This window comes from Ischnura elegans, chromosome 2 (assembly GCF_921293095.1).
Source record: "Ischnura elegans chromosome 2, ioIscEleg1.1, whole genome shotgun sequence".
Taxonomy (NCBI): domain Eukaryota; kingdom Metazoa; phylum Arthropoda; class Insecta; order Odonata; family Coenagrionidae; genus Ischnura; species Ischnura elegans.
In genome coordinates this window covers 101,546,761-101,570,721 of record NC_060247.1, presented here as the reverse complement: position 1 = coordinate 101,570,721, position 23,961 = coordinate 101,546,761, and the positions used below count along the sequence as shown (strand labels likewise).

The window sequence follows — 23,961 nt, the reverse complement described above, 5'->3', positions numbered from 1 at the left end:
ATGAGTGAACTGTAAGAACGGCAACACCGCAAAAGCGACTAATCGCTGCCTCGCTCGAAACCTATCGATAGTTGAGAAATATAAACAAAACTGTGATATTTGTTTTCATTAGTGAGCGCGTGAATACGATTGAAAATGTCGCATGGTCGCCTAGTTGTCGGTCATTGTCTTTTGCTATTGACTGTGAATGAAGAATTGTTAAAAGTAATGTTGACAACTGCTTGTTCTGCTTCTTGAGAAACACCTTTCAGAAAATTTGCTGTTTGATGTGATATTTACGTCTGGAGACAACACCTAAATCAAGTAAGTTAGCCATTAAAAAAATATTTCATTTCAACTCGTTGTAGCTACGTCATTGACTGAGAAATATTACTCTGACTAATTAAACTCGTGTTGTAGTGATTAAAAGTGGGTGAGATTTTTGACTTTAGAGATAGTGAAAAAATTTCTGAGCGTTCGTACTTTTGAGTTCTTTTTTTGAATATTAGTTGATACGTGTGTATATGAAACCGTTTTCCTAGTCATGCCTAAAGGTGGTGAGGGGAAGTCTGCACAAAGTATATAACAGGTATAGAAATTTCTGAAGAAACATAAAGTTACTTTGTTTCTAAATGAAATACGATGGATGAAAGTTGCAGGTTTGTGCATGGAATTTAGAACTCCAATCTGGAACTCTTGAACGATACTTGTAGACATAGCATATGTGTGTGGACATAACTGACGACAGAGTGAGACAATTCAAAGGTTAAAGGAAGAAGCAAAGAGAAAAATGTTCTAAAGACCAAATTAATCCATTCGCCGTTGCCAGTATATCTTTCCCTATTTCTTCTGGATGCTGTAGTGTTGTGTGAAACACGTAATTTCTGCAATCTGATTTTGAAAATGATGTTCACCCAACGTTTTTAGTGAACATCCAACTTTTAAAAAAATCCATCTATTAGGAGGGACTTCTGGCAGTCTGCGCTTCAAAACGTGATCCTAATATTTTGCTCTTTAGGTGAAATGGAGAAAAATTCAGCCAGTCTACTGAGAGCACTAAAAAGCAGATTTTGCTCTCTAAAAGCAGTTATGCTTAATGATAACTCTGTATTGAGGACCATAGAGACCATAATGCATGTAGATTGCTTCAGGATTTGCCACTTTTACCAAGGCTTGAATGCCATTCAGTGGCGCCGACTCCATGGCCCGAGCCCCCTCAAAGATTCAAGAAAATAATTAAGTTTTATTATGCTTTGGGAAAATCACAAAAATATATTGGTATTTTCCCATGTTTGACGATAGATACCTTTTATAATGCATTCAATAATGTGTTAAAACAAATAATTTTAAGGTAGTAAGCAGGTTAACTGAAAACAAGTGGTGTGAATTATGATATAGTGTTACGGTGCTGAGACACACTTTGAATTTAACCTCTTCCCGGGGTAAGACCCCCGACATGGGCCCCCCCACTATTTTTTATAAGTCGGCGCCCCTGATGCCATTCACTGTCCCCGGCACCCATCCGTCCCGGCTTCATCATTACTTAGGGCTTTTAGTTTCTTACTGTATCCTATGTGGGAGAGTAATTACCTGGTAAAACTGTGCCTTGTGGGATTTATCAGTAATTTTATCCACTAGTGCAGTCAAAACTAACCTCACACTTCACTTTTTATGAAATCAATCAGGGAAATGGCAATCACATCTATTAAATCATTCTGTATTCTATTAAATATCCCTGGAAATACTGTAGCAGTTTTGAGATACTTTTGTACTTTTTATAGAGGGTCATATTCTGTGTTGTATTTAAGGAGTTCCATGTAATTTCTTCCTCAAATAGAGGATTCCATTTCATAATTACCTCTGGAAGCTAATTATTGCATTCCCTGAAAATTAGTTGTATTAATGAGACATTGAAGTGTGTCTCCTTTACACTGTACTTTTTGATTGTTCACAGAAATTTCATGTCAAACCGAAGGTCCAAGGGAACATCTATTCATACCTCTCCAAATGTTATTAAGGATCTCAGATGGCCAGCCAAAGGTTCATGTCCAGTCACTGATTTGGCTTAATTCCCCAAATGAGAAATGCCCATTACTTCCCATTTATTTCTCTGTTCTTCCCAAACATCAAACAGTTCCAGCAAAAGCAAAGCATTTAATATACTACTCCCTGAAAGCCAGGTATATTTGTCATACTATTGCACTTGAAAATGTCAAGGTATCTTACCTAATTTGTGCATGAGGATAGGATAGCTTGGCTTTGACCTAAAATTAATCATGAGTTTTTTCTACCACTTGTCTTGTGCAAACATAAAGGTGGGGACGTTGCATTTTTTGCCAAAACGGAGTTAAAATCCATTACAAGGGCCTATGAAAATCTCAAAAATAGAATCAGTATGGAGAGAAATTTCAAAATAATGGCATCATAATGGTCTAAAGGGAATGAAAGCTACTCTTTCATTGGCTTGTATAAATTTCCAAGTGCACCAGTGGATGACTCCCTGGAAAAACTTGAAAATATACTAAAAGGAGTTGTAAATGAAAATAAAAATAAAAATATTATCATTGCATGGGATTTAAACATACATATCTCGAAAGAATCTAGCGAGAGTCACAGATTTAAAGAAATTCTTAGATGCTTCAGCATTTATTTTACTATCTCTACCCCAACATGAGAGACAGTTCACTCAAAAACTTTAATAGACAATATAGCTACAAATTTAGAAAAAAACTTCAAATCAGTTGTTGTAGAAACAATTATATAAGACCATCATGCTCAATTAATTAAATTCAACATATATATCCCCCTGGAAGGAAATGAGGGAGACATTGGCCCACTATACACGCTTGTATATTCACAGGAAAACATGGAATCATTCATATGGGAGCTGCATTTATGGCACAATTCGGCTCATTACTCTCAAAATTGGGTATTATTTCCTGCTGCTGTACACTTTCTAAGCACACTGTGTTAGGAATGACTTCATTCTTTCTGTCAGCTAAGTCTTCTTTCACTTTTTTTAACCTGAATTTAGACGCCCGCGCTCTGTCTGGCCACATTTTTTTCTGGTAAAGCTCCGAGAAGAGTGAATGGAGCACTTACTTTGAAGGAACGATGTGTTTTCGTACTTATTACAGTTTTGCACGTAAACACTCTGTCACTGAATTTCGACATTAAGTGGTCCAATTAAGTGGTCGAAATTCTTTCGATTATTCCTTCACTTTGTAGTCGTGATGATCTTTGTGTCACTGTCAACTGGAGGAATGTTGTCATCATGAAACTCTAAATCCAAGATATTTGGGGGGTTAAATGACATCTTCAACTTACCTGTAGTTCGTTTGCTAGTAGTTGAGCTACCAGCATTACTTTCTGGTGTTATTTCCTACTGTTCTCGGCTTTCAAATACTTTTCTCTCGCTTTTCTTACCGTTTGGGCGATCTTTCTTCGATGACTTCATTTGAATATTCTTCTCAACAGTGAGCATTCTCCTTGAAAGTTCCTTGTTACGTCGTTTTTTTCCTTATTTTCAGCCTCGCAATTGTGCACCTGTTCAATTAGACATGAATTACAAGTCCAACTAATGGATGCTTTATTTCTGATAATGATGAATTTCTCCTTCATTCACGTCAGTACATTCCCAGTGAAATGCTGAATTACACTTTCCGCTACAAAGTAGCATATTTTCTTCTACTAACGGCTTTTTGCAGGAGCAACAGATACTCGACAGGTTCTTATCCACCACCTTGAAATATACATGTGATTATCACGTGTAACATTTTTCTTCATTTATGATTCATTTGCTATTCATGAATATTCAAAAATTACTCTTAGAGTTTTTTTCCCGCCACTGATTGTCGTCTGCAATCAGACGTCCAAGTAAATTTGAAACATTCCTTTGTTAGCAAATAATTAAAATAATTCTATTTTAAGATGGGAATTCTAATGTAAATAATGAGCCTGGTGTAGCCATGTATTAAAATGCAAATATTCTGCTGCTTTTGCATCCAATTTTATTATATAAAAAAATCGCAGAAGACATCAAAGGAGTATGAACTCATGCACAGCACGGTTAAGCCACACCCGGATAATCGGAAGTCTCAGGGGCGCAGCCAGGAATTAAAGCTGGGGGAGGTTTAGGTGCAACTAATACCGGGGTGTGTGGGGGTATGGAATACCCACCAGGATAAGCGGTAGGTGCGAGATTAATAAATTGTGGAATTTTAAAGATAAACAGTTCAAAATGGTGATTTTTGTGGCTTTCCGAGGGATACTTTATTAATGCTTAAACTATTCCATTAGGGATATCAATAAAATTAAGTAAAACGTATTAAATTTAAAAATTTGTCTGAGCTCTGGGGGGGGGGGGGGGGGGTTTATCCCCCAAAAACCCCCTCTCGCTGCCCCACTGGGGAGTCTGCTGTATTTAATATCAGACTAATGTTAAAGATACCTTTGACATAATTAAGATTTTTCTTTTGTGCCTAAAATGTGCTGTCTCAATTTTAAGTGTAGTATCTTAGTATAATTATTACAACCACATCGAAACGTGGAATGTCAAAGTAGACAACAGAATCAAAATGTCTTGCACTCTTGACTCAAATAAGATTCAAAAACCCAAAGAATAGAATGCCAGGTGACGTCAACATCTATAATTATGAGGACGAAACAGCGTCTTGGCTTGCATTCCTTGTAAAAAAAAAATTAAAAATTATATTATTTAAAAGTATCGACGTAATTTTGTATTTTTAACATTCTCATCTACGAGCGTGCTGCGCCCGCTCCCAGCGGGCTTCCCCCGCGTGTTGTCATTTGCTATTGCGCGCAGCGCCATCTTGTATCTCAACACTTCCCCTCAATCCCCTCCGAGTATGCTCTCTAGATTAACTTAGTAGCGTACGCAAATTTCACTTAGAATATTTTTTGAAATTTTTGTTTGTGAGTTAAAAGTCCAAAACTACATGTAAATTCCCTATGGTGACGTCAGTTTCCGGTTCTCATCCCACTGACTTCCTCGGTGCTCGCTCACTACATCCGGTCTAGATAAGAGTCCACTCCCTCTCTGAGAGAGCTGAGTGGCACTTGTGACGTCAGTGGTGGTACAACATGCCTAAGTATCGATCTGTAAGAAGATGGGCTCCTCGGAGACCAGTGGAGAAAATAATCAAGGATTGTACTGTTTTGAAGGCTAATTAATCATGCTGGAGCTGTTAATGTTTGGGTTGCTGATACCATTGGAACTCTTTTTGGTTTTATGTTTACTTTTTGCTTTTCAATGCAGGTCCACAGAGGGATAGGCACGTTTATAATTTTAAAATGTAGAAAAAAAGGCTGGGTCTTATGTACAGATTTAATTGGAATGTTCATTTACAAATTGAGGTCAGAGGACCTCTTTTAACACAACATTGGAAGTAATTACACTATCCTCTGTTAAACGCACATGATGACTCATACTTATGTATCAACAGGAGACTTGAATGTGGAATCAGCCGCATTTTGATAAAAGTTATTTAAAGAATGTGAGATATTGTTGCATATTAACAAATGTATCAGTTTGTGCACCGTTAATGTCAGGAATATTTAAAGTTTTTTTAAAATTATTTAAAAACCAATTTTAGGAAACAATAGCAATATTAAGGAAGTAAGATATGCCGCCGTATGTTCTCTGATAAATTCTGTGCATTTTGGTACCTCAATTGTAGAGTTTGGTTGCGTATAAGTTGAGAAAAAGGTATCTATTCAGTAGAAATAATATAGAAGATTAACCTAGAATTTTGTAAAATTCCCCTGGAATTATGCATGAATTTTTTTTCTCCTATGATTTGTTGGGCCCCCTGTTATTGTACAGTAGGTTTAAATTTTACTCTGGTAATTTGGTGAAGTTGGTTTGAGGCGTAACTTTGTGAAAGCGATTCATTATGAAAAATGAAAAAGAAGAAAATTTCTGCTTTGATGTGAAAAATTTATTCACACATTTACACGACCAAGGTTTCAACGTAAGACGTCATCGTCAGGTGAACTCTACAGAGGTCCATCAAATCAATTTAAACTAGGCTTGGTGGGGGAGGGAGGAAGGTAACTAGGTTGAATGGATTGGTCAACAGAGATGAGGGAGGGGGAAAGAACTTGGTCATATGGTCGAAAGAAGTTTGAGGGAGGAGGCTCCCTTAACACGTTGCGTACCGGGGTATTTAAATTCCTAAAAACGCCGATTTGGAAATATGTGCCTATTAGGGTGTAATGCCTTTGGTTTAAACATGGTTAAAAAGCTAATGTTTAGGATATAACTTTACCCAATCAAACGTTATGATGCATCAATTCATTATGAATAACGAACAACAACTGAAAATGTACTAACGAATCCGTATTGTGCGCTTTAAAGTTGTTTAGGTTGACGCACATTAATGACGAGAATCTTCATCATCCGTCTGGAACGTTCGGGAAAAAAATGACGAGAATTCTCGCCATCCGTACGCAACGTGTTAAGGAGGTTATGGCTGGTGGAGGGGAGGTTCAGGTGAGAGAGAGGCCGAAGGGGTCGTCATGTCGTTAGCCCAGGAATTCGGGTGTGATTTGATTTGCAAATGCAGGAGAAAATATATTGTGAACATCAGTCACCAGCCTGGGCTAGTCGTAGGGTGAAGAAAATTCACTTCCTCTCAGTATGTGTCCTGCTGGTTTTCTTTGTGATAAGGGCCATAAGAATCTTTAATAAGGTGTATTAATTGTTTGCAATGGTTCTTCGAAATTTATTTGGAGACTTACTAATACCAAGTTAATACATTTTAGTATGCTGTGCTATCTTTTACTGGTACTTCAATTGACCGTCGTAATGGACTAATTTAAGTATGTACCAGGACTAGCCACGGTGTTAACTTTACAGAGTCGCATGCAATGCGACAATTATGGGAAACTTCCTCATGGAAAAAAATCATTCGCTTTGACTGAGATTCGAACCCAGATACACTGATATCCATTCAAGTGCTTAAGCCAATCAAGATACCAAGGTGTCATTCCCCTAGGTGGAAATTTGTGGAGGACATCGTACTATTCTGGTGGAAATGTATGGACTACACCAGGCGATTCTGGTATGACCCATACATTTTCACTTACTGGAATGACGCCTTGGTAGCTTAAATAACGAAAGATCTGGACCAGAAATCAGGAGATCCGAGTTTGAATCCCAGCCATGGTGAATGATTTATTCTCTGTGGAATTTTTGCACAGAATAATGGAGTATTTCCTTAAAAAAATTATTCCTATCAATGGAAGGAATTCATTGGTCTTTGTAAAATTCCCCTGGAATTATGCATGGATTTTTCTCCTTTGATTATTTGGGCACCTTTTTATTGTACAGTAATTTTAAATTTTACTCTGATAATTTGGTAAAGTTGATGGTTTGAGGTGTGACTTTGTGAAAGCGATTCATTATGAAAAATGAAAAAGAAGAAACTTTCTGCTTTCACATGAAATATTTATTCACACATTTACACGACTAAGGTTTCAAGGTAAGACGTCATCGTCAGGTAAACTCTCTAGAGTTCACCTGACGATGACGTCTTACCTTGAAACCCTGAACTCACATCAATTTAACCCATTTATGCCGAAGGTTTGAAAAATGCGAATTTTACCCTGATTTTTTCATATTGTCGATAAAAATACGTATAAAAACAATATCCGAAAGAAAAAACAATGTATCTCTTACCAATTATTAATTACGAGGTGTTCCAAAAATGGAACACTAGGCAAATCCACTACTATGACGTACTCATTGATAGCATGCAAAAAATTTGATTCAGACTATTATTAACTCACTATTAAGAATGATATCCAGGTCAACACTTAGCATGCAAGGATATATTGCAGTTTTTACATTGAAAAGTGGTATTTTTATGGTATTTGACACAGCAAATTTGCTCTCCCTGCTTTACTTTCTACTGATTCATGCCGCCATGACGTGAGTCAAGTTTACGTTTCATATATTTCATGGTCTCCCTTTCTAAAAAATATTAATTGTAAAGAATTATGCGACGCTCAATATAGTGACAGGTCACACGGCAACGAAATTCAAGAAGATCCGTTGGCTTCACATCGTTTATTTTATGCAATTGCCAAGCATTTTGTAAAGCCAGCTCGAAGCAGAATAACCGGAGGGCTCGGGTACCATTTCTTTCCACGGATTGATGCTTGATACTAGTTAATATTTTCATCAGCTCGGTCCACTCCTCCCATATACTGATTATAGACCTTGATTGAATTTGGCAGAGTAACTTGTTTTTTTTTTCTACTTTTGAGTATGATTCCCACATGTGGACTTTTTGGATAGTTAACACTACAATCTTTGGCCAAAAGAAACTTAGCAACTCCTAATCGCTTGCACTTCAGGGCTTCAAGGAGTAGAGAATATCCATTTAACCATTCTGGTCTATGAAGAAGACCATAAAAATTGAGTAAATTTTTTACTTCATTAAGGTGTCCCTTACAAATTGCTCTCCTCACACACATGGATGTGATGCGTCTAGACCTTGGCATGATGACCAAGATGATACATGTATTTAATAGTGGCTATATTATCAGAGGCTTCCTTAAAATAACTGACTAATTATTAATTTAGGCATACTTCCCTTGAACACCAATAATTTCTATTATACTAATTGTATCTCCAGGAGGTTTCCAAATACCAGTCAAAATCTTCCATTATGGCTTCAGCAGGGAGCTACTTTCAAACTTTTCTGAACAGGAAGCATCTGAAAATCAATAATCATAGCATGTATATTAAAAATCACTCAATTTTATTGGAGCACGTAATGGTCACTAATACACACGGGCTACAAAATGTTCAATTCAGATGCTCAACCTGTGATAATATGCTGAGCAATTATTTCACATCATTTGTATGAAATAAAATGTTCTTCAATACCTTACTCATTGGGCACAATATTTTTTGATGTAATAATAATAAACTTAAGTTTTTCACCACGAGCACCTAAAATGCTGTACATCTAAGTCTCGAACAAAAAATAAACATTTTTTTCCAAAATTAAGCCTCAAAAGCTATAGGGCTATAAATGGAGAAATACTGTAACTGCCTCTATTTTTTTTCAGCAGTCTCGTTTAACCCGTTTATGCCTAGTGTTCCATTTTTGGAACACCTGATGTGACTTTCTAATTTAATGACTACGACTCATTATATACAAATATGCCACGGTTTTTCTTTCTGTACCTCTTCATAAAGATATATTGTATTATAAGGCGCAAAGATTTAGTCAATATTACCAACCCATTGCAACCAGTGTGTTGAGAAATATCGGTCTTTTTTTTCAAGGCAGTTTTTCTGTGACCATCTCTATTGTTATATTAATAACTATTTGCCATTACGACCAAATGTTGCAAAACAATGAAGCACCTACAACGTATTATTGGTATTGAGTGTTCGGGTTTTTTTCCTTGATAAGGCTGAAACCAGAAAATGTAGCCTAGATGCACCAGAATTTATACCAAAACCGAATAGGCTTACCCCGAATGAACTGTTTGCACTCGTCATGACCGAAATAGTGAATCATGGCCTCATCAAAGCTGAAGTATATTTCATTTGGCACAAATTTCATACATCTGTCATTCAGACGCTCAGTTAGAGGTCGCAGTTGGAAAACTTGTCCGTGTGGTTCAAGTTAGACTTGTCAGCAAAATGCAAATTTGAAAATATTGTTTCCCATCGGTCACATCTCATTGCATTACTAACTAGAGAATTATACGAATCTGGTCTTTGCTCCCAAAGCATACGTCGTCTCGGAACAGGGATGTAACCACTCAGGAAAATTATTCAAAAAAACATCGACAGTCAGTTCAAGGTTCACTTCAATATCCAGAAAGAGTTATAAATATTCTGTATGGGTCTTCATTTTCGTGATTTGTTCTTCTGATACTCTAACTCCTATTGTCTGGGCAGTCAGATCGGCTTTCTTCTATTTGCGCACAACTTTGGTTACCTTTATTCTTTGAGCAAGAAGAGGTTGAGGCGAAGCAGAAGCCGATGCACCGCCATTTTCAGAAGTATCACCATCCGGTATCAGAAAAAGGTAAAAGTTTTCATCAGAAGAACCATGAATGAGATGAGCAGAAGCGCGGAGCATTTAACCGGGAAGATTATTAATTGTTCCACATCTAATTGCTGACTTTATTTAAAATTAAAGTGAATATTTCAGTGTGCCTGAATGCACGCATAATAGTAGTGGATTTGCCTAGTGTTCCAAAAATGGAACACTGTTAAATAAAAGCTTATAACTAAAACAAAATACGTTGTTTCAAACATTTCTTCATTCAACACTCTAGGTTAACTATTACCGAACATGCAGGGAAAAATTTACAACATTTGGTCGTAATGGCAAATAGTTATTAATATAACAATAGAGATGGTCACAGAAAAACTGCCTTGAAAAAAAAGACCGATATTTCTCAACACACTGGTTGCAATGGGTTGGTAATATTGACTAAATCTTTGCGCCTTATAATACAATATATCTTTATGAAGAGGTACAGAAAGAAAAACCGTGGCATATTTGTATATAATGAGTCGTAGTCATTAAATTAGAAAGTCACATCAGGTGTTCCAAAAATGGAACACTAGGCATAAACGGGTTAAACGAGACTGCTGAAAAAAAATAGAGGCAGTTACAGTATTTCTCCATTTATAGCCCTATAGCTTTTGAGGCTTAATTTTGGAAAAAAATGTTTATTTTTTGTTCGAGACTTAGATGTACAGCATTTTAGGTGCTCGTGGTGAAAAACTTAAGTTTATTATTATTACATCAAAAAATATTGTGCCCAATGAGTAAGGTATTGAAGAACATTTTATTTCATACAAATGATGTGAAATAATTGCTCAGCATATTATCACAGGTTGAGCATCTGAATTGAACATTTTGTAGCCCGTGTGTATTAGTGACCATTACGTGCTCCAATAAAATTGAGTGATTTTTAATATACATGCTATGATTATTGATTTTCAGATGCTTCCTGTTCAGAAAAGTTTGAAAGTAGCTCCCTGCTGAAGCCATAATGGAAGATTTTGACTGGTATTTGGAAACCTCCTGGAGATACAATTAGTATAATAGAAATTATTGGTGTTCAAGGGAAGTATGCCTAAATTAATAATTAGTCAGTTATTTTAAGGAAGCCTCTGATAATATAGCCACTATTAAATACATGTATCATCTTGGTCATCATGCCAAGGTCTAGACGCATCACATCCATGTGTGTGAGGAGAGCAATTTGTAAGGGACACCTTAATGAAGTAAAAAATTTACTCAATTTTTATGGTCTTCTTCATAGACCAGAATGGTTAAATGGATATTCTCTACTCCTTGAAGCCCTGAAGTGCAAGCGATTAGGAGTTGCTAAGTTTCTTTTGGCCAAAGATTGTAGTGTTAACTATCCAAAAAGTCCACATGTGGGAATCACTACCCCTCTCCATGTTGCTGTTGCACTGGGAAGCTTTGAGGTGGTGAAGATTCTCTTAGATAGAGGTGCACGTGTTAATTCTAGTGATGAGAAAGGGGATACTCCTCTTCACGTTGCAGCCAGAAGAAAAAATTTGGAAGTTATTAAATTGCTTGTAGAATCTGGAGCCCACATCAATGAATTGAACTATGACGAGAAATCACCAATTATATTTCTATTAGAAAGAGCTTGTTTTCATGCTGCTGATTACTTAATAAAACATGGGGCTGATGTTAACAATGAGTCCGTATCTGATTGCATCGATGATTACAGCCCAATTCACCTAGCTGTTCAAAAAGGCAGTATGGAAATGGTAAAGTTACTTTTGAGCAAGGGTGCTGAAATTAATTCCCTAGGAAAAGGTAAAACTCCACTTCACATTGCTACACATAATGGATATCCTCCAATGGTGGAGCTTCTTTTAGATCATGGTGCTGATGTGAATAGTGTGTGTAAAAGTAAGCAGAATAAGGACTACACTGCATTACTTATTGCTATAGAAAAGGGTAATGATGAGGTAGTGACATTGCTTATGAATGGTGGGGCAAATGTCAATGAATGTGTCGGTGGTTATACTCCCCTTCATATTGCTGCCAGAACTGGCCTCTGTCACGCAGCAGAAAATCTTTTAAAGTATGGGGCTAATGTAAATAGTAAGTGTACGTCAGAACTAAATGAAGGCTACACTGCGATTCACTTTGCTTCTGAAGTGGGGAGCAGTGACATGGTGGCAATGCTCTTGGCCAAGGGTGCTGAAGTTGATGAACTAGGAAACGGTTACACTCCACTCCATATTGCCACAATGCATGGTTTTGTAGTTGTTGCTGACCTTCTCATCAAGCACGGGGCTGATGTGAATTGTGTCTGCACATCCGTTGACAATGAAGGCCACACTCCAATGCACTGGGCTGTTGAAAACGGAAGTCATGAAATGGTGACGTCATTATTGAATGCTGCTGCCAAGGTCGATGAGTATGCAAATGGTTATACTCCTCTCCATATTGCCGCAATGCATGGTTTTTTTCTTGTTGCTGAGCTTATCATTAAGCATAAGGCTGATGTGAATTGTGTATGCACCTCAGTTGAGAAAGAAGGCTACACTCCAATTCACTTAGCTGTTGAAAAGGGCAGTCATGAAACGGTGATGTCATTATTGTATGCTGGTGCCAATGTCAATGAGTATGCAAATGGTTATACTCCCCTTCATGTTGCTGCATTGAAAGGCCAGTCTTATATTGCTGTGGATCTTTTAAATGAAGGGGCAGATGTTAATTGCATTACTGCTGGTAAATATGTTGAAGGGTACTCACCTATATTCTTGGCTGTAATGAAAGGGCACATAAAGGTAGCTAGAGTACTCTTGAAATATGGATGTAGAGTTGACGATCATGATCCCTGTGGTAAGTCCATATTGCTTATATCTGTGGAGAGAGAGGACGTGGGTATGGTTGAGTTAATTTTACAGCATTCTCCAGATGTAAATAAAGAATGCAATAGGAAATCTCTTGTAGCTCCCTGGCCTGGTACTGAAATGGCATGGGGCATTATTAGCAAAAGGCTTCTTCAGTATGGATTTACTGTTTCCCCTTGTGATGTTGACAATTATGACTTTTTATTTCATGCCATTGGAAATGGTTTCTTTAATGTTGTAGAATCCTTGTTAAAATATGGAGCCAATGTGAATCATTTATGGTATTCACGCTCATTGTGTCGGAAGTTCTTTCCTTTGCATTACGCATTAGTTTGTAGACAATTTGAAATAGCTGAACTGTTGATAGCCTTCAAAGCTGATGTAAATGTTCGAGATGAAATAGGAAGAACACCTTTATTTTATGCAATGGAAAGTCGTCACTCCAAAATTATGCATTCACTTCTTCCAACCGTAGGTAATGCGATAAGGTATCCAGAATTAATGACTTTAGCAATCAAGATGCGAAATGTAGAAGTCATTAGATATCTTATGAAATGTGGTGGTAGTGTTAATTTCAGGGAAAAATATTGCAGAACTGCATTTTACACTTCTCCATCGTGTGAAAATGCAGCTTATCGTTGCAGATGTAAATCAGTTTTACTCCCTATTCATGCTGCTGTTATGTTTGGAAATGTGAATGTTATTGACACTCTGTTGGAGTATAATGCAGATGTCAATTCAGTGTGCAATTGTGGATTGACTCCTCTTCATATTGCTGTCGAAAGAGGCAGTGAAGAAATTGTCATGATGCTCTTGAAATCTTGTTTGGTTATCGATTCGAAGGACAAGAATGGAATGACAGCACTTCATCATGCATGTTTGGAAGGGTATGGTGGAATTGTCAGAGCTCTTCTCTATCATGGATGTGATATTAATATAACTGATGTAAACAATGATACTCCTCTTGATTGTGCTGAATATGCATTATCTGCATTTTGGGATGACCCTGATCCTTTTGACCTGCCTATAAGTTCCCGTGAGCGGGGTTTTAGGGAAATTTCTGATATGCTAAAGCTTCATAGTATTAAAAATGAGTACTTACTGGCAAGCATGAAAAATATACCTTTGGTGGAAGAGGAAGACTCACTGATGGATTTTCACAAAAAATGCTTGGTTGAATTGAGAATGATGAGGCATATTAAAATTGATGACACAGAGTTCTCACTCTTTGATATTATGACAAAAAGCGAGAATCAGTTGGCCTTACTCTTAGAAAATGATAACTTTTTGATTAATGTGGACTTGGATGACTGTCATACAAAATTCCCAATTTATGCAAGTATTATTCGCAGTCATTTTAGAATGGCTGAAAGAAGGAAGAAATTGGTGAAGGAAGTCAATGATTATAGTTTTAGAATCTTTTCTGGACTTACCTGGGATTGTATTCAACTTGTAATAAGCTACTTAAGCACTGCAGACCTGTATAATCTGACACAAGTTTTACAGTGTGCCAGTTTTTATGATTGCATTTTCAGTGTGCAGAACAGTGCTATATAAAGCAGCATTTACTATAAATATGTAGCCAGTATCCAGTTTCTTTTTTGAAGTGTGGGAAAAGTGCAATCAGTGCCAACATATCTCTCCCTGATTTGAACGTTAATGAAAATATTGATGAACAACAGCTGGCATTCTGCTAGCAATACCAATAACTAAGGAATTTATTTTGAAAAACTGAACTTTTTGGCTACATATGGTAATTAATTTGATAATGTACTCAACATTTGCTGCAAATTTATGTTCAAGAAATTACTTCATTCCTTGACTTTTCCTTTTGTTTCTGTCATGAATACCTGTGCACAAGGCCGTCTGGCACTTATTAATGATGTTTATTGGGATTTCAAAGGGACGTATGTTAAGGTTCTCAGGCCATTGTGGCGGAATATTCCATCATCTATTGGCCAATGAAAATTAATTTTCCACTTTTTAAATACCTTACCGGGAACAGTTTTGAATAAATGGTAAAGCCTTTGGGTCTGCAAGATTTCAGTTTATTGGAAACATATGGTCTGATTTAAGTTTCTGAATAAGTGGGAAACTGTGTTTCAATCACCATTTGGTGATATAAAAGGGAGTCCAAGACATTCAAGCCGTTCATTGTAGTGGTTCCCTTCAACCTGTTTTGAAAATTATTATACGCTCTAGATGGTGCATGATGTATGAAGTGAATATGATATAAGTGAATTGGGAAAGGAATATTATTTTTTCTCTATTTTGCTGTTAAGTTAATTATGTTCAAGAATTTTTATTGCTTTGTATTTAAAATGAAAAACTGAAGAAAATACAAATGTGACTATTCCAATCTATGTAATACTTTGAAGTAGGAGGTTGATGGGGAGAATACTTAAGTGCTCTTATTACCAGAGTAAAATCATGTCCTCGTTCAAAACCAGTGGGTGAACACAATTAGTGAAGCTAAGAAGAGAAGGTGACATTAGTGACCAAATGTGTTGTATAAATTAATCAAAAATATTCTGAATTAAAAAGTTTAGAGAAATGAAAATTATATTATATGTAAATCCACTATTTTTGCTAACTGGTGCCAAACTATGTATTGTGAATTCACCAAAGAAATAAGCACGAAAAAAGTCAAAGTACTTATGTCCATATATGAGAATTCAAAGCTGTAGTTTTGGTTGATAGCTTGTATTTTATTTGCCACTCACCCTTATTCACTTGAGATTTTAGCAAACATCAGTTGCAATACATTTCTGGTTGCATAATAGGTGAATAATATGTTTGTACTGCACATTTCATTGGTGGTATGATTCTAAAAATAATACTGGTTGACTATTATGTACTTTTCCCATATCCTATACCCATATTCATATTTTTGATGGGAACCTAACAGTATAGTAGGGTATTCATTTTTCCGATACTTTTTCGTAGCTATAGAAATTTATAAAGTTGTTTTTGCATGTCAGCCAGAAGTATGCAGTATTTTTTGCCTTGATTGGATATGGAAGACTGGCAATGCTTGGATCTCATGTACAATATACTGAGAAACTCAGTATTCAATTATATTTTACAAAGTTAAATGTTTGCTAAGCATAAATTGGTAAATTTATATTTCTTAGATATATTTTCTGGGGAAAACTGTGATGTTGTGTAGATACTATTTTTTTTAAAGACTGGATTTAATGAGAGTTTTTATACAAATAACTGAATTGTATTGTATGGTGTTCAAATGTGTGATATGCATCCCAGGTTGTTAAGTAGTTATACTTAATGGGATGCTTTAAATTTTCTTCATTTCTAAGAATCAACATTGTTTTTGTAAATTCTTCGGTGAAGCAATTTGCAGGAAAATTTGGTGCTATGAAGAGGATGCAAAATATTGTGATAAATGAATGGCTGTTTGTTTCTGTTTGTATATTATTATGTGCAAATTTTATGATTAAAAGATTTTTATGAATAATTAAAAGGCATTACATTTGAACATTTGTGAACTGTGGTTTACCCCTCTCCTTTCTGGTTTAATTGAAAATGACAAAAACTTATTTATTAAATTTTCTACTTGTGGTTAACAAAGCCACCTTGTGTGTCCTCTGGCTTGTCGGTCAGCCTCAAGCCATAGAGGTTATAGGCTTGCTCATCGAACATCTACAGATGTTAGATGAGCAAGTTTACTCATTGAGTATGCCGCCATAGACATGAAGCGACATCAGCGATCTTAGTGGGCAGGCCCATCGCGAGGGCGGGGCAACCAGGGCATTATGCCCTGGGCGCAGCAAGTTGGGGGTGCACCGTGTTGGTCGACTAAAAATTTTGACTAACAACGTTATCCGCTGTGTGGTGCTCTCAGCTCTTTTCAACACAATGAAAGAGCTCCGAGTCTCCTTCATGTCGAAAAACCCAGACACACATAACATCGGCTCCTGTCTTACGCGGTCGGCAAAAGTTTTTTTTACCAATAATTTGCATCCTATTTAATATCCCATTTAATTATCATTGTATGTTTTACTTTCATAATCAATAAAATATCTTTATTATGAAAAAATGTTTTCAATTACATTTTCAAATCTCCCGATTGCAGATATATCAATGCTATGGGGAAGGGGGGGATCCCAGTTTGCCCCGGGTGCCAGATCAGCTAGCGACGGGCCTGTTAGGGGGTATTTGTCTATGCTTTGGTATAGTAGGCCTTGTAAATGAGACCAAAGCCTGTGAAGATGCCAAGACATGAAGACGTCGCAAACTCATGCTTCTCATCGCATGGGGTAAAAGCCAGCAGCTCTCTTACATGTGTGTGAAGGTGGAGACCGGATAAGTGACACATTTTGTTATGAGTATGACAACATGTACCTTAATTGCTGTAGTACTACAATGTGGAAGGTCAAATCTATGTATTGTGTGATAAGATGGAATTCTGTGGAGTAATATATTCAGTAGGTAAACTAGTCCCTCATTCAGATCTCCAGGCGGGGACTTCTCAAGATGGTTCTTCATTCGAGGGTGATAGAATGCTAATGATAGGGACATGGAACATCAGATTGCTTTGTGTATCTGGTATGCTTGAGAAGTCGATGGGTGGAAATGCTAAGAATGAACCTCAACGTATTAGGAATCAGCGAAATGAAGTGCTCTGAAGGTGACTTTTGGGAATAGAATCTACAGAGTGATACACCCAGTCAGGGACGCCGACTTACAAAAAATATTGGGGGGCCCAAACCGGGGATATGTCCCAGGGAAATTTTTTAAGTAGTGAGTTTTAAGTTTTTGAAGCATTTTAGAAGAGTCATATGATCAAAATTAGAACACCGAGAACTCTCATCTCGATATCTGGACACCCCGGGGAAAATCAACAAGCCTTAAACATTTTTCCTCACACCTATAACGAATTATTGAGGGGGCTCGGGCCCCCTCAAGCCCCATGGAGTCGGCGCCAATGCACCCAGTTGTAATTAGTGGTAATGCTGGAGTGGGTATGATATGTAGAAAGAGTGCTGGGACATATTCTAGTGAAAGAAAGATTTAGAAACCAGATCAAAGACTCCAAAAGCTACCTCAGGCAAGATATTCACATAGACCATGACTAAGTTATGATGAAATGCCACCTAAACTTAAAAAAAATAAAAATCTGTTAAAAACGTCTGGCTGGTTGAAAAATTGAAGTAGGTAAAACAGAAATGGCATTTGAAGAAGCTTTGGAGACAAAATTGGAGAGGATGTGTCCAAGAAATCATATCCCCTGACAGTCCCCTTAAGTGCTTGATTAGTACTACTTATTCTTTATTGCTATTTATGCGTAATTATGGCCGATAAAATTTTTTTTGTCTAAAAAAATTCACTATACTCCCAGGCCGTGGCCTTGAACGCGCTTGTGTGACTTTCATTGCTATAGCCAATCACAGAAGTGTGGCACGTAAAAGTGTGGGGGACTCTTCGACTCTTTTTAACTTACGTTCAGTAAACATCGCTCTCCAGCCCACAGTGCTGCCAAGCGTAAGCTGTGGAGATTGCACAGCGGTCGTTAGCCAAGGTGTATACAACCTCCTTGTCGTTAGCGTAGTTTGCTTTCGAGTGAGCGTACATTTATTTTCACGTAGGTACTGGCAACGCTGGTCGGCCGCTTGCAGGGGAGCGGAGAGGAGAAACAAGGGCCTCGTCGGAATTTCTGTTTTTATTTTTACTGCTCTAGTCCCAGTCGTTTTGGCTGTCTCCAGTGGGTTTCTAAAAATTCGTTTCAGGTAAGGTTTTATCACGATTTTTTAGAGCATGGCAGATCGAAGGAGAAAAAAGGGATTGATTAGAGGAGGCTAAATTCCATCCCGTGGAAGGATGATTTCTGTTACCAGGGGCGCAGCTAGAAATTAATACTGGGGGGGTTAGGTGCAACTAATACCGGGGTGTGTGGGGGTATGGAATACCCTCCAGGATAAGCGGTAGATGCGAGATTAATAAATTGCGGAATTTTAAATGGTTCAAAAAGATTTGCGGCTTTCTGAGGGATATTTTATTAATCCTTACACTATTCTATTAGTAATATCAATCCAATTAAGTAAAATCGTTAAACTTAAAAATTTCTCTGAGCTCTGGGGGGGGGGGTTTATCCCCCAAAACCCCCCCCTCGCTGCGCCAGTGTCTGTTGCCACTTCGGTCGGATTTTAATCGGCTTTCAAAAATGTCCGCGGCGCGGTGGCGAGTGCAATGTGCAATGCGATCAACTTTTTTCTCCAATATTTTGCATCATAATCTTTGTAATTGCGAGGAATAGCATTGAAGAATTATGAATTTGATAAAACACATCATCATGAATGTAAATTTTGGTTGACGCCCCCTAATTATAACTTATTTCCCCGTGAAACTCGGATATATTTGTCCGTCAGCGACGCAAGCGGCGACTTTTGTAAACTCATTTAAATGCGTAGTGCTTGACGACATATTTAGATGCCGCAGTGGCGCAGAAAGGGGAGGGTTCGGGGGGTCCGGACCCCCCCGAAATATTTAGATGCATAAAAAATTAATTAATATAAAACCTTTAGAAAAGGAGGGAAAATATTCGAGCCTTTCTCAGGTACCGAGCAGTTACTGACGAAAGTTTTAAAAAACCACATTTTTGATCGTGCACGAAATGCACGAAACTAGATTGTTTACTCCCAAAGAATGCAAAACAAAAAATATTCACAGACTGAAAACGCTGAAACTGTTCTACGATAGTCGGTGATAGTGAGGTCGAGGCAGAGTATATGCTGTGGAATATGAAATGGATGAATGTAAAAGAATCTAATTTTCTCAAGAAAGTCATGTCCGTTCTAGACGCCTGCGACAAAAACTTCCACCTTGCTATCAACTATTTACTTCAGGTAATTATTTATTTTATAAACATAATTAGGTGTATACAATTATATATTGGTACTTTTGTTTGCTCAAACGATACAAATTTTAACAGGTTTTCTTTTAGATACATTATTGAAACATATTTCAATCATAACTATTTATATTGACAAATACTAAAAAAATATTTGCGGAATATAAAACATTAAAAATTAAAATAATTCTTAACTGATTTCTGGTCGAAACTAAGAGATATCAAATGGAAATAACCATTCATTTGTAAGTGCTTGCTACACTACCAGTCACAACAGCAGAGGTAGAGAGATCCTTCTCATCTCTCAAGAGAATTAAAAGCTTCTTGAGAAATTCTATGGGTATTGAAAGATTAAATGGACTTGCTCTGCTATCTATTCACTACCCAGCCCCAATAAGTAATGACGAAGTAATCGATAAAATGGCCAGAAATGGAAATACAAGGAGATTATTGCTGTAATTTAGAGCATTATTTTGTTAATTATTCATTTACGTAATGTTCAAATGTTGTAAATATATTTTAACTAATGCTCTTCAGTGTTGTTTTTCTAGCCTTTCTTACATATTTGAAAGAATTTGAAGCTCCGGATAACTACAACACTACATTTCTGTTTACTTGGATGAAAAATAATTACTTGTACTTTGCGTCATCATAAAGGAATGCCCTTGCTCAGCCCTGTCCTTGAGCGGCGAGCGGACTAATTCCTCATTGTTGTGCGGGTTGCCGGTGAGCCGGGTCATTGTTTTGGACCCCCCCCCCCCGAACGAAATTCCTGGCTTCGCCACTGAGAGGCCGACTTGAGGATCCTCTTTTGTAATACAAGTGAGGGAAATAGTGACGTGGGGGGGGAAAGCGCCCTATTTAGACAAATATGCCCTAGTCTATTTCAGCAATGAGTAATAGGCGTTCAGTCCAATGTTCAGTATGTTAAAAAAATCAAAACAAGGAGAGTAAAGGTTGAGGGCATGGTCCTTAAATACGGACGTATATAAGGACCATGGTTGAGGTTTGATTTGAGAGGGGGGGGCGGAATGTTGTTCGTTTACACTGGAAAAATGTCTGGAACTGACCCTGACGCTATGGCAGGCAACAGCGCCATAACGATAGGAGACAAGGCAACGACCCGTACCGAATCAGGGTCAACCTGGCTGTGGAACAAGCAGACTGGCACTGCTGGTCACTAAATTGATAAAAAAAAAGAACTGCCGTCAACGTACGTAACACATATAGCCGTGTGTGTACCTCAGAGTAGGGAGAGGTATTTTTGATTTCTGTGCATGTGGACAACATTGAAAGAGTCAGGGTAATGGTAGGTCACGTGATATCTGTTATATTCGCTGGAATCTACTATTTAAATGTGTAGGATTTCTGTGCGAGGCGAATTATTTTGCAGTACATTCGGCAGCTATATTCATACGGAGGTGATTCGTGTGCCCTCACGTTGAAGAAGAGGTAGTTATATGATTACAGAAGAATTTAGGAGGCTAAACATAGCGTATTTCTAGAATAAATTCAGGTTAAATATACGGACAAGATCAGGGGCGGATCCAGGATTTCTTTCTGTTCTTTTCCGTTTTTTTTGACAATGAGCTCCAATTTATGACTCGAATTCTTTCCTTGACACGGCCCTTCGAGGTGAAATCCGATAAAAATCACCGAATGCGAATACGAATACAGGAGCGGATCCAGGATTTCTTTCTGGGGGGGCACAAGCAAGGCCGTATCCAGGATTTTGTTCTGGGGGGGCACAAGCGTACCTCGTAATACAAAGCGAACGCAATGATAATGGGACCGTATTAAAAATCTTGCGTACATCTTAAGGGTCTTGGGGGAGGGGGGCACGTGCCTCCGTGATCCGCCTATGGACAAGGTGGTGATGTATTGCTGCACATGGAATTGAACGGAATCGTTCAAGGTGGAAAAATTTACTCCAAGGTTTACCCATCACCTCTCCTCCGGTGATGGCGCTGATATGCCAGTGGCGATTGGTTTCAGAAATAAGAGATGAATGAGGGAAGAGGAGGGTAGAAAATTCAATACGAATGTTGGTCATTATTGTATGTTTGTTGCGATTGCCCGATTAGCGTCGGAATTTTTTTACACTTGATGTGGTTGAGTCAACTCTGCATCGATTTCGTCAACCATCTTAAGGGGCTCACAAAACGCGAAATCAATGCATAAAGAAGAATAGAGAGATTTAGATAGAAAAATTATTAAGATTTTACAAGGGTGGGGACATTTCTCTGAGCCTGATCCTGAATTCTCATTCGATTATCAGTTTATTAGTTGAATTAAAAATAAATATCATGGCCTTTTACATATTTTGCAGTCGCCGAGCAAATACGACGAGTGAAGTTCCCGAGAATGTGACATTGAATGCTAGAAATGGCAAAGATAATACGCAAATAATTAAGTTTATTAAAATAATTGCAAAGATGCTTACTTTAATTTTATGGAAAATAATTGGTTAGAACTCGCATTATAGTTTAACAAATTTATAGAACTATTTGACTGTCATATTTCGGCTTGAGTATTGCTTAAGACTGAATGACTTGAAAAACGGTTTAAGTTTATAAACCTTGGTCGTTGGAGCTCCAGAACTGAGGTAATGTAAAATTCCGAAATATCAATAATGGCTGCACTGTTCTGAGCATCAATTTTAAATCAGTATCGCCAAATTTCATTCGTTGTTTTTTTTAAACTTGAAATTGAAAATAAATAGCCTAAATGGAACCAAAAAGTTCTTTCACTTTTCTTTAAGCCTTCGTTTTAAAATCACGCCTAACTACGTCGATATTAGTAAAACACATCACATGTATTATTACATAAAGGTCTTTTTTTATCATTTCGTATATGCTCCGTTATTACTGCACCTACATTTATAAGCGAATCACCAGTTTCTGAAGAAAAATACAATGTAAATATCTCAAATTTCACTACTTAGCTATTAATTTGACTTAAAAGTTTCGATTTTTCCATTCCAATTACTCGCTCGAGGCATATTGACTCCGCACATTTTTTAAAATAATTAACTTAAAAAATCTGACCATGCCTTTCCAAATGACAAGAAAACAATTCCCAAGCGAAGTGACATTTGCAATGACAATTAATAAAGCACAGGGCAGAGAACCGGATTATATTTGCCAGAACCCGTGTTTTCGCATGGACGAGTTGTACGTAGCATTTTCTAGAGGTCGCACTTTCCGTGATATTTATGTTTGTGTTAGGACCACCGCGCACTGGCAACTTTTACAAATCAACTAAATGCATTATAGAAGAAAACTATGTATTCCTTTGCAAGTTTCTTTGTGGAAGTTCCAATCAAACACGTCAATGAGTGTAGCCTCGCGCACGGGCGACTTTTTAGTTGCCGCAACTACAATAAATAAATTGTACGCTGTAATTTACAATACAATTGTAAGTAATTGCGTCCGGGTGAGTAAACTGTTGCCGGCCACGTGGATTTTTAGCAACCAAATAGTTGCTTTGAAAAAGTTGTCAGTGCGCACTTTTAATATTGTCTTTCGGGAAGCATTTTAAACTGCCCGCAATTATTCAGTAACAGACGTCATCATTTTTCCTACTGGTACCAAACTCTCTTCCCTGTGTTGTATTCATTATTCTGTATATTTTTTAAGAAAACAAGTATAAAGAAAGTACTTCATGATACACCTAATTCTCTATTTAAAACCTAATTACACCGTTTCCTTAACGTACTTACTCCTTGATAGCGTCACATTAGACTGTGATAGCGTGAATGCGCGAAATTTTCGCACGGGTTAACCAGTTGCGAGTAATTGCTGTGAGCAGAGCCTACAGGGATCAGAAACAGAGTTTGGGTGCTACATATTTGCATCGTTTGTCTTATTTTTACCCTGTTGTAATACCAATAAAAACTGAATGAGTAGAGAAAGATATTTCAGAAAAGCTATTGACTAAGGACAGGAAAACTAAATTTTGGAATGTGGCTCTAGCTTCATTTTATTCGTTGAAATAATAATTTGGATTAACTGCATCATAAAAGAGAATTGTTACTCCAGGACAATGCATTCCTGACTTTGTGTTAAAATTTGTTCGAATGTGTACTATAGAATAACAAGTCACACTGTTGTAACCCTTAAAACCTGTCTGTATGACGATTGGAGAAATTTGATGCTACTGTATGCGGCGCAGTGGCGGCGCGTGCATATACGCATAATAGCAAGTG

At 37.4% G+C, this 23,961-nt stretch overlaps 1 protein-coding gene across 1 annotated transcript; it reads left to right on the top strand.

The window, feature by feature from the left end:
• The first annotated feature begins 107 nt into the window (after positions 1-107).
• Positions 108-16,480, top strand: LOC124154253 (ankyrin-3-like). The gene is made up of 2 exons (XM_046527858.1): positions 108-303; positions 10,986-16,480. The coding sequence occupies exon 2, from the start codon at positions 11,201-11,203 to the stop codon at positions 14,441-14,443; it is 3,243 nt and encodes a 1,080-aa protein (XP_046383814.1). The 5' UTR covers positions 108-303; positions 10,986-11,200; the 3' UTR covers positions 14,444-16,480.
• Positions 16,481-23,961: the final 7,481 nt, after the last annotated feature.